Source organism: Triturus cristatus, chromosome 11, assembly GCF_964204655.1.
Source record: "Triturus cristatus chromosome 11, aTriCri1.1, whole genome shotgun sequence".
NCBI lineage: Eukaryota > Metazoa > Chordata > Amphibia > Caudata > Salamandridae > Triturus > Triturus cristatus.
In genome coordinates, this window is record NC_140594.1 from 737,624,450 (window position 1) to 737,636,548 (window position 12,099).

The window sequence follows — 12,099 nt, forward strand, 5'->3', positions numbered from 1 at the left end:
ATTTTGGCTTCCCGGACGGCTATCTTAAATGGGTGCGCCTACTTTACACCTCCCCCACGGCGAGGGCTCGTACAGGACAGCATATTTCCCGGGAGTACACTATCCACAGGGGAACGCTGCAGGGATGCCCTCTGTCCCCCCCCTGTTGTTTGTACTCGCCCTGGAATCTCTGGCGATAGCTTTGAGGCAATCAGCCGAACAGCTGGGAATACCTATCGATGGCACGGCCCACCTTATTTCTATATATGCAGATGATATCCTTTTATATCTCCGTGATTTGGCTGCCGATGCTACGCCCCTCCCCACTTTTCTCTCAGACTTTGGGAAGATATCGGCCTTGTTATTAACTCAAGAAAATCACATGCCTTTTTATTTCAGGAAGGGCCACACCCAGCTGAAGTATAATTTGGTACTGACACTCTACCGGTAGCCCACAACACCTTCAAATACCTGGGAATCCAGGTATATAGATCACAGGCAGATATGCTGGAGGGTAACCTTTTGAAGGCCATCGCGGCCCTGGGCTCCAGTGTGGCCTTTTGGACGTCTTTACCCCTCTCGGTGATGGAATTAATCGCCATCTCCAAGATGGTAGTACTCCCCCGGTTATTATATTATTTTGTTAACTTGCCCATAGTAGTTCCCCAATCCATATTCCGCACCTTGAACACGATCTTAGTTGAACTTAAATGGGGGGCGGGTCGCCAGAGAGTAAGTCTTCAAAAACTTCAACTGGAAACCAGCAAGGGAGGACTGGGGGTTCCGGACTTTAGGGCATATTATTATGCTTGCCAAGTCCAATAGCTGTCTTACTGGACGGCGGGGAGGAACCTACATGAAATCGGATTCACATTGGGAGATTTTGACCGGGGTAGGCTGCATTCCCTGATTCTGCCCAAAGCTAAAATTCCCCAAGAGGGATCCCCGTTACTGAAGACAGCGCTACTATGCTGGAGGAAAGTGCTGCTGTATACCTCAGGAGTGACCCCATACGCTACAAATATACAATTACTGGGTATTCCCGTCCCCGGGGGTAAGCTCACGAGGGCTAGACTATGCACCTGGGCAGAGGCAGGGGTGGAGGAGGTCGGTGCTTTTTTTGGTGATGGTAACCTCCTGGATCACGACACCTTTGTGCAGGTTACTGGAGCGCCGGGCCATCAGTACCTACTATATGCAATCGTTTCACACTACATCAGGATCACTTGGGCACCACAGTGCAGGGAACCCCCACAACATGACCTGGTTCATTTACTGTATAATATGGGGGCATCTTATCAAGTGGTTGTATACCGGTATCAAGGCGCATCCTAGCATAACACTCGTAACACTTAGGACGAAATGGAATGAGGACGCCGGTCTTGACCTTACTGATAAAGCATGGGCAAGTATGCTAGAACACCCCAAGAAGGTGTCTGCAATGTTACATTGAAATTTATCCAAACAACGAATCTCCATAGGGGCTATCTAACTCCGCAAAGGATACACCGGATGTTCCCAGAGGCCCAACACAGCTGCCCCCGCTGCAAAGGCGACGAGGCAGACTTTATTCATATGCTATGGTCCTGCCTGCGCATATTAGATTACTGGAATGGATTTCAGCATTATCTGGGTGTGGTCACTCAAATGACAATTCGAGACAATGCCCTAGAATGCCTTGTGGGGCTCCGTAGGCATAAAAAACCACAAAAGGTTCAATGGCGTTTCCTGGACCTTGCCCTTCTGTTGGCGGTTCGGGCCCTCACCATGAAATGGAAATCCCCTAGATGCCCGACATTATCCAGCTGGCAAGAGGACATGACACAGTGGGATGGCGCAGAGAGTGCGGCGCTGCGTAGGGAGGAGGCAAGAGGATTACGTAAACTGTCTGTCTCGCTGGAATGGGACGTTATGTTAGAGGCCTTTAAACAACTAGATTTAACCCCTACACAACACACTTTAACACGATAAGCTACTTTCCTTTTTCTTGGAAATATAGATAGACCCACGTGGACCCCAGACCACTTCTTAAGGGTCTCAGACAGGGAAAAGACACTTGGCACCACGGCGGTCCTCTAGTAAATGGCCATGTGACTCAAGAATGGCAGACCAGGAAGGGGGGCGGGGAGGGAGGGGGGATGGGACCAGTTTAGTTAGACAGAGGTAATTCATAAGTTAACATGCTTGGTTCTATAGATTTCGATGTCAAGTTCTTAACCACGAATGTGAAAAATACCTGTAAGGCCGCATTAGCGGTTGATCTGTATTATGTATAAGATGAGAACAAAAACAAAATGCCTTATGTGTTGTAAGTGATCCTACCTTTACGCTGCCAAGGTGTTTCAATAAGAGTATCTAAAAAAAAAAAAAAAGCATATATCATTTAAGGGAAAATATAAAACCTAAGCACGAGTGCCTCATGCATGCATCAACATTTCTTATTTAAAAATGATTCACCAATGTGTTTACTTCACAACTGATATTTTTTAAACAGCAAGCCTCTCAGTTGTGCCACTCATTTTATTATTAATATAATTATTATTATCATTGTTATATTTATATTTGACCTGGCATCCTTGGTGTGGCTTTCCCCCTAATTTTTGCCTTTAGACTTCCTGTGTTGTTGACTTTATTTTTGCTGGCCTTAGGACTTTGCGCATTTTACCACTGCTAACAGTGTTTGTGCTCTCTCCTTAAAACATGGTAAGATTGGCATGTTTAACTTACTTTTAAGTCCTTAGTAAGGTGGCATTATTTGTGCCCAGGTCCAGGAAATTAAATGTTACTACTGGGCGTGCAGCACTGTTTGTGACACCCACTTAAGTAGCATAAACATGTCTTAGAACTACCATTGCAGCTTGTTTGTGCCCAACCTTTCCTCTGTAATACATAGAGGTCACCCCTGGGGTAGGACCTGGGCAGCCCAGAGGGACAGGATATATTAAAAAAGTAGGATATGTACATTTAAACTTTACATGTAGTAGTAGTAAAATATAATTTGATTTGCTTTTCACTACTGAAAGGCATACATCCCCATAGGATAACATTGGAGTTACCTTATTACACTAATTAAGCTGTAATTTCCAAATGGGAAAAGGTAACAAATTAATGTTTGGTATATTTGGAATTGTTATTAAAAACCTTAATTTATGGTGAAGTTAGATTTTAAATAAAATTTTTGAAAATGCCAGTAATTTGGAATTTTCCTGTCTTAGCCATTTGGTGCCTGCAGCCTGTCTCGGGATCACATGACTGGGTGTAGTTGACAGTTGGGCTTGGTGTATTCCTCCAAGACAGACACACACAATAGAGAGCTTAGGTTGGCCTGAATGGGCCATCACTGGCAGGATGGGAAGAAGGAGCTCGGCCCAGCCCCACTTACACTTGAATAGACTGTGTCCTGCATCCACCCAAAGGGCTGTGTACCCCCTGTAGTTAGTCTGGAGTCAGGGCCAGGAAGGCAGAGTACCTGTGCACTTCAAAGGCATGCCTCTAGAAGCTTCTCCCCACTTCAAAGTTACAACTGGGTATAAATACTGGACCTCAGACACCAGCTCTTCAGAAGACTTCTTGACCTGTGAGCACTCTGCTAGGAAGAACTGCTGTGCTGGTGAACTGAGTGCCTCTCTGCTGGACTGCTACCCTAAAGGACTGCTGTCCTGACCTGCTGCCTGCCACCCTCTTGCCTGGGTGAGAAGAACTGGACCTTCTACTGCTCCCTGCTGACGAGAGGCAATTACCTCGAAACACGTGTCCAGGGATGGCATTTTAAACTTTTTACTCGTGGCATAGGTGTACCCGCCGCTGTCACTACATCCCCAGAATCCTATGGGGCTATTTGCTAGTATGACGAGCGGTGTGCGACCCACTTCGCATTTTCTACTGTTGAATCTAGGTCCCCAGCGTGAATTGAAGGGCTAGTTGGCTGGCCTACTGACTTGAGACTCAGGGACAGAAGGCTCCAACAACCTCAACCCCAGCACCTGGACTCTGCCATCTGTGAGTCAACTATACCAAGTGGTGCCACTCCAGCCGTAGACCCTTGGAAGTAGGCCTAAAGTGTTCTGCCAGCTTCCGTGGATTCAGTGGAACTGATGCAGCTCCTCTGCTGCACGGTGCAACCCCAAACAAAACTGGCACATTGCCATTGCTGCATGAATTGGTCCTTTTGCAAAGATCCGCAATGTCTTGGAAGCTTCTTCAGACCACCCCTGCCAGCGCATTCTTGGCGTAGCACCTTGCATCCCTCTTTGACAGTAGTCTCAACAACAACAATGACCTCTGAATTGCAGCCTCACAGCTCCTCCGAACCGACGCATCGCCTTGACTGCGGAGCGCATCCTCGATTCCAGACTTTGCATCACAAGCCCTCATCGACAGGATCCTCGGCGTAGAAGCAGGACCTCACATTGCAGCCTCACCGCACCTCAGAACCGACTCATACCTTCGTCTGCATGACGTGGATCCTCGCAACACTCAATGGAAACAACTGGGTCTCTGTATTCAGCCCGCACTCCATCGTATTTGGACTGAACATCTGACTTTGTTCTGGTCTGGCATGACCAGATATCCACAGTTGGTGCTTTGTGCCTTTTGGCAATATTTTCACCAACATATTTAAAATTACATATCTCCAGTTCCACTGATAGAGTTCTTGTCATTTTTGTCTTGTTCTATTTATTAAAAATCCCTCTGTTTTTCTAATTTGGTGTGGTGTTTTCACTTTATTACTGTTTGAAATGTTGTGCAAATACTTTACACATTGCCTCAAAGTTAAGCCTGATTGCTCTGTGCCAAGTTACTAGAGGTTTGAGCACAGGTTAATTTAGGGTTGGCTTGTGCCTCGCCCTGATGAGCATTATGATTACTACTTGACCAGGGCTCAACCAACCACCCAATATCTTGCATATTTTATAATTATTTGTGAATGAGACAAGACACAAACACTTCAGTATTAGGTACTCAAAGCACAAGCCACTACAAGTTTCTTAAACACTTAGCCACTAATTATGAGTTTGGCGGTGTGGGAATGGGGCAGCATGCCACTGCCCCACTCCCACACCACCCCGCTCCCACACCACCAAACTCCACTGCCACCCGCTAGATTACAAGTCATAATCTGGGCATGCGGTCATGCCGCAGCTGGCCCACGGCACTGCCTTTCACAGGCTCATAGGAGAGCCTTAGAAAGGCAGCACCGTTGGACAGCCACAGCTCTTTCCAGCATGGCATGGACTGTAAAGTCCATTCCTTGCAGGAACTTGGGGGTGCAGAAAGACATGGGGGCACACCATGTATCCCCCTGCATACACTCCCGTGCACAGAGGTACCGTTTCCTCACCACCACCCTTTTCATGGCGGGCTCACTGCCATGAAAAGGAATGCAGTGAGGAAACTCATAATATGCTTGGTGGTGCTGCAGCGGCACCACCAAGCATATTGTGGCCTCAGACCACCGTGGTTCTCTGGAGGTCCGACCACTGTACTTGGAATATGGTGGATGGACCGCTGGTGCGGCGGTCCCCAACCGCCACCACACCTCCACTGTGAATTTTGCAGTCCCATCGACCGCCAAACTCGTAATCAGGCCCTTTATAACTTTAGAAAGGAGATGGGAAATAACTTATTATCTTACTGGTATGTAAGATTAACATATAAAATAAATAAAAAGGCATACGTTAAAGACACTTTGTCTCTGAAGAGAAAGGAACTACATTTTGGTGAATGTGTACGATAGGCGCATGCTTTGTACAGTCACTCAAAGTGAAAAGATCCAATGGGTAAATGTGGGTTGACTCATTGCTCCATGCAGTATGCTGTGGTGGGTATAAACAAAATGTAAATGGCAACTTAACAGGCCAATTGGATGAAACCTTCTCATCAAAAAACCCTAAGAGTATGTATATTATCTATTTTTATCTAGCAAAACAAAAGTCTGGGAAAACAGATACAGCTGTCTCAAAAGCCAAACCTAAAAATTGGTGAACACTAAAAAGTACTCCACCAATTTGTAGGTAGTTTCTCAACATGAAAATGCAAGAAAATCCAGTCCTGTAAAGAGCAGGAGTATGTATGTGTTTAGGACCTAGATCTTTATATTGAATGGGGCACTCCTTCCAAAATATTTTTGCCATGACAAAACATGTTTTCTAAAGGAGAAACAAAGTTAAAATGTGCAAACATGCGCCTACTTTCAATTTGCGCTTTGCAATTTACACGCATTGTTAAAATTCCGCATTTCAAAATTTTCACACAGAAGCATTCAAGAAAATCAGTGACTGGTACTGATGTATTTGATAACCGCTGGAATCATTTGACAATTCCAAAATGTTGTAAAACTGCTACTAAAATCGGAGTAATCCTATGAGAGAATAATTTAAGATTCTTTTCCATGTGCCACTCTTAAACAGGCCTTTCAAAGGGCAGTCACACGTATAAATACAGTATTTCTTTGTCTGTGATTTCTTTTGAACTGTTCATTGTACTATAGAATCACTAAAAAAACAGTTCAAACTGTTCAGACTTGCACTTGTATGTGTATTTTGTAACACACTCCTCACTCACATGTGAGACTATCTTCCTAGCCTTTTCTGTATGGATAAAAACTTTGCAAAAGGACACCTAAATGGTTGCTGATTAAAGTGAGAACCAATTATCTTCATAATTCCACATAGGAATGAACTACCTGTGATTTGTCCAGAAAGTGCATTCCACTTACTTGCAGAGTCTCGAAGAAGGCGTCAAGAACCCCCCCCCCCCCCAACTTGGCACCTAGTTTTTAACACTGTATGTATTTAAAACACTGTATAAATTGTGACTGTGGTACCACTAATTTGTAACTGCATTTAATATGCAACAAATTACTATAAGAACACAAATAAAGAAAATTAAAAATAATTGTTCTATTTTTTTCAGCGATATACTTAGCACAAAATGTTTACAGCCAGAAAATGTATTGAAATTAGAATGGAAATTAAATTGAACCATGATTTATGAAGCACAACTTATGCCCCAGATTGGTCTTCAAGATGCTAAAAATAAAAGATGGCTGAAAAATATGAGTGTTTAGAAAAATCAGAAGGAGCCAGGTCTTAAGGTTCTTAGACAACCAAGCTCTGTTCATATTTCCCATCAGTTCTTAAGACCAGGTTGAACTTATTTAACTGCATCCACTTTCATACACAAGTCTTGTTTATAGTGTAGGTGTTAGCATACACTTTTGCTGCTAGCAAATGTATGAGCCTGATTCGAAGTTGGATGGTAATGGAAATCTATCTATCTATCTATCTATCTATCTATCTATCTATCTATCTATCTATCTATCTATCTATCTATCTATCTATCTATCTATCTATCTATCTATCTATCTATCTATCTATCTATCTATCTACTTATCTTAGATATATATAGATAAATAAAGAGCATAGTAAGTGAAAATGGATTAAAATTGATGGTTAAAACATATTAAATTGACCGTGGTAAAGTTATGTAATTATCTAGTGTCGTGTTTAAGACTGTCCTTGACTCCCCATTTAGGAAACGTCTCTCTGCCAAGGCTCTTGCAGCAGTGGCCTGTTTGGTGCATTTTAACAATTCATAAGTAGCCTTGACTTTTAGACCTTTGATTGTAGTGTTTGTGAAAAGATTCTACCTTCATTAGGGTATGGAACTCCAGGACGTCAGGCTTTGCATTATAAAAGTGGATAAAATATAAAAGTATAAAATGCAAGTGATTAAGAAACGGCCTATCAATGCCTCAGACAGTGGACGTAGAAGCTTTCATTTGGACATGAGGCTGTCCTGCTAATATAGAAGCTGAGGTTTCAAAATGAGTTCCTAGCTGGATTAACCAGAGAATTAGAGGATTCTATTGCAGTATAATAATGCAATGTGCTTGAAAAGTCCATGGGCAAAGATAACTAGAATGAAACTCAAAGATTTGTTTGTGAAATATACATTGAATTCTGTCAGACCTAAGTTAATGCTAACCTCCGAAAATTGCTACATGAACGCTGTGAAACTCACAAGTTTAATTTCACATGGACGGTCCTAAGCATGTTTAAGACTGCACTCGGTGCTGACAGCAAAATGAGGAAAAGGGGGATAGGGATATTAGACAAGGTACACAAAAGACTAAATCGGTTCATAGTCAGAGGGCTTGTCTTTTCAGATAGAGTTTCTCCTGGATTTTCTGCAATCTCTCAAGAGACTACTTTGCTATTCTAAACACAACACAAGGCTACTGTTACTTTTTGCTCCTACATCATCTTAAAATGCACACATTTACATAGATTTCACTTGAAAGGTAACATTGTACATGAAATGAGACACACAAGATTTACCCTAGAGACTGAAGTCTTACTGTACATTTTCAACATATCAATGTCACAGAACCTTATCTTGCTTAAGTCAAAAGAATTGTCATTAGATTGATGTTGTTCTGATGTCCTACAGCAATTGTTAAAGCTCCAAATCTTGGGACACCGTTCAGAAACAAAGATTACCATAGGATCTGCATACAGCTCTGCCGAAGCCCAAGAGAAATGTGTTACTGCATGACTTCGAGGGCGTGACAGAATCCAAGTATATAGGTGCAGGGGACTTCCTGCAACAGCGCACAATCCAAGCAAATAATATCACCCTCTCTATAGCTCTCACTAACCTGAGTCCTCAGAAAACACCACTGAAAGTGGTTAAATATTTCCAAGGATGAAAGGCAAATCTTTTAAATGACACTGTAAAAGGGAAACAGGTTACTTTTGGAAATATGTTCTTAACACGTGGCATGAAAATAATCTCGACTGGAGAGACAGGAACATAGGAGAAGAACTGAGCCCAGCACAGGAACACAAGTGAAGAGCAGAGTCCAAGCAGAGGTTTCCTCTCATCAAAAGGGAGGAAAGCTAAGCACCTCGCCATGCCAGGGTATGTCTTTAATATAGACTGCGAGGTCCTCAAATCCTGTAGTAGATCCTTAAATATGTGGATCTTTAGATCCTGAGGTAGATCCATGAATCCTGGAATCCTTGATTTATATAGGAGATTCTCCTATCCCACTGTAACCTGTACTTCATTCAGATGGGGCATATGGTTATGACATTTAGGCTGCCTACATAGGGACAGAATGGATGGGCGTAACAACTGGGCCGCATACATGTGACAGCGGCTTCTGTTATGCCAGCACTGATGATATACTAAGTGGCAATGCCCTAAGCAAAGAGTTGACGATGTGGCCAATTTTCCCCAGGACCAAATATGGGTGGGACTTTGGGTGAGCACAGGTAGCAATCCATGACAGATTTTTTGTCAGAAGACTGGAAGGTAGGTGAAGGAGGGTATTCATTCAAAAAACCCATGTTAGAACACTGGAATGTTGAGAGCTCCATTGAAGAAAATGGACCTGCAGCTGCCTATGTGAACTGGTAAAAGCCCACTGCTCTCAACATTTCAAACCTCCAAATAAACAGCCTCTGCCTTTTCAAATTACATGGAGTGGGCCGGAAAAAGTAAAATGCAGAGGCTTTGCTTTAGGGTCCACTGGAGCCTTCCTCCCTCTACTCCCTAGCACAGAGTTACTTGAGCATCGGAAGTAGGTAGGGGGAATGCTGCTCAGCTCCCGAGTCTCCCTGGATTGGCTGAACTTTAAAAAGCAGTTCAGCCAGGCAGGGGTGATCCATGGGCTGAATGTAGCCCCTTTTCACAGCCCTTGCTGTGAATGTTCAAAAGCTAACAGCTGAGCGGTGGATGTTAACTGTAGGATATTCACAGCAACAGCTGTCATGAGAGGCCTCATGAAGTCCAAGGGGATTTCAACCATTTCAGGCTTTGTGAAGTTTTTTTTTTTATAATTTGGATATTCTGCCCTGATGGGGCGGAATGTTGTCATAGCTTCATAGCCCCCCATAGTTGGGCTATACCAGCCATTAAAGACCAGCTCCCTTGTTAAAAGCCCAAGCCGAAGGCTCTAGAGTGGTCCTTTAATGGCTGGTTTAGCCCGCTACGGTGGGCTATGAAGCTATATTAAAAATAGATCTTTTGATCTCTTATAGAATTGATTTAGACTTCATTACTAAAAAGTGTTCATTGCCTCATTTGCATAAGTTTAAACTTCATGCAGGAATTGCTGAATATATATTTAAGATATTTTCTCCCATTAGAAGACGTTTGCTTCTTCTGATGAGGGTAGGACAGGTCCAATATCATCACAACGCTAGTGTTGGAATTCAGAGTTGCGATGAAGCGGGCAAGTATGACATTTATAATGTCATGAATAATTTACTACATTGTTTATTAATCTGCCTTGATTTAATGTTACCTCGACAACTATTCATAAAGCCAATTTTAAAGCAAAACAATAACAGATACATTAATGAAGCATTCTAGTTCCCATTTATGGTGGAAACTAATTCTGGGAGCCCTTTAAATGGTTTAATGAACAAATAATATTTTGTAACTTGTGTCATTTCATGAGGGATGTTTAGGTTGTAATTGTACTTTTATATTGGATTTGTGACTGTTATTTTTTAACTTTTTTGGTGTTGGGAAACATATCAACAGAGTTTTATTTCTGTTAAATAAGTATGTATTTTGTGTAATGATTCCCACAACTCGCACAATAAAGCTCTATCTATCCATCCATCCATCCATCCATCCATCCATCCATCTATCCATCTATCCATCTATCCATCTATCTATCTATCTATCTATCTATCTATCTATCTATCTATCTATCTATCTATCTATCTATCTATCTATCTATCTATCTATCTATCTATCTATCTATCTATCTATAGATCTATATCACATCAATCCATTAACTTTGTGCACCTTCCAGTCAGAAAGTAGCACTAACTTGTCCCTCCATCCATCCATTTCTCATTAATTTTCTCTGTCATTTGATTGGTCTCTTTCTATCTTTGTCTGTTCTTTTCCTCTGCCTCCCTCTCTAGCTTATTCTCTTTTTTCTCTCTCCCTCCCACTTCAATAGCCATACAAACTTACTGTTTCCATCTATCTCTCACTCACTCACTCACCTCTCTTGGTCTCACTATTACACTACCCAGGTCATTGTATCCACGTTTATAAACACAATATCACCTCTACGAAATCTAAAATGCCTTTAATTTTAAACTGTATTTTTTGTATTCCAGAAATTCACATTCTTTTACGTTGTTATTGCAGCGCCGATTTTAGACCTGAAAAGCTACCTTCACAGTCTTTTGAAATAGATCATGAAGATGCTGATAAAGATGAAGTAAGTACACTGCATAAAACTGTTCAAACTGTTTTCTATTTTGTTTTTGATTACTAATTTGTAAAACCTAGTTTGTTGAAGTCCATATTTAATTTCTACTGTAAATTGGGCAGCAGTTTCAAACTAATAGCAAAGCACATAAATGAAACATGAACACAATACACAGAAGGAAGAGCAGTGCAAAAAGTATATGACATTTACAAGGCATTGATCCTGTAGAGATTATCTTCACAAGTCAAACAAATCATTCCAGGTACACTGAATACCTGCAAAGATGGCTAGTATATTTACAGCTCAGTGGTGATTCAATACTCTGTATTTGGCTGCAACAAGCACCTCCATACAGAGATTTGCATAATGTCATCGTGCCTTAACAAAGATGCAATATCAGAGTTGAAAAAACGCAGTAGAAAAAGAGCCTACAGATTTGTGTTCAATGCGATACACTACAAACTTAATTGTTCTCCTACCATATTTCTCAACTTTTCCTGAGTCACCTTTTTTTTTTAATGAATAATCCGATACAGTACTCTGTCACTAACTGGTAATTTAATGGCAATTTAATGGTAGGTCACTTAGCAAGATTAACTTAGTTAGGACTTCATTGCTAGTGACCTTTGTTTTCTGATGGGACCAGTTCCATCTGAATTGAGAGTTTCAGTGTTTCTGCAAATCTGTTTATTTTCACACTGAGATCCCAGCTGCTGAGCATCTCCTTGTATACACTTTTTCAGGGGCTCTATTACTAGACCAAGTAGAAGAGGGATTGGGACATCCCTGGCAGATGCCTGTTTCCATTGAGAATGGGTGGGAGAGAACCACTTTCACTGTTTGGCACTCCAATAATCCCTCATGGACCCACTTTT

At 42.0% G+C, this 12,099-nt stretch overlaps 1 protein-coding gene across 8 annotated transcripts in view; it reads left to right on the top strand.

Moving 5' to 3' along the window:
• DOCK10 (dedicator of cytokinesis 10) overlaps positions 1-12,099 on the top strand; it is a 1,791,775-nt gene that overhangs the window by 793,309 nt on the left and 986,367 nt on the right. For all 8 annotated transcript variants that reach the window (XM_085634396.1, XM_085634392.1, XM_085634394.1 and 5 more), the window contains exon 5: positions 11,161-11,233. In XM_085634396.1, the coding sequence (XP_085490522.1) occupies positions 11,161-11,233 (73 nt within the window). The remainder of the gene's footprint in view (positions 1-11,160; positions 11,234-12,099) is intronic.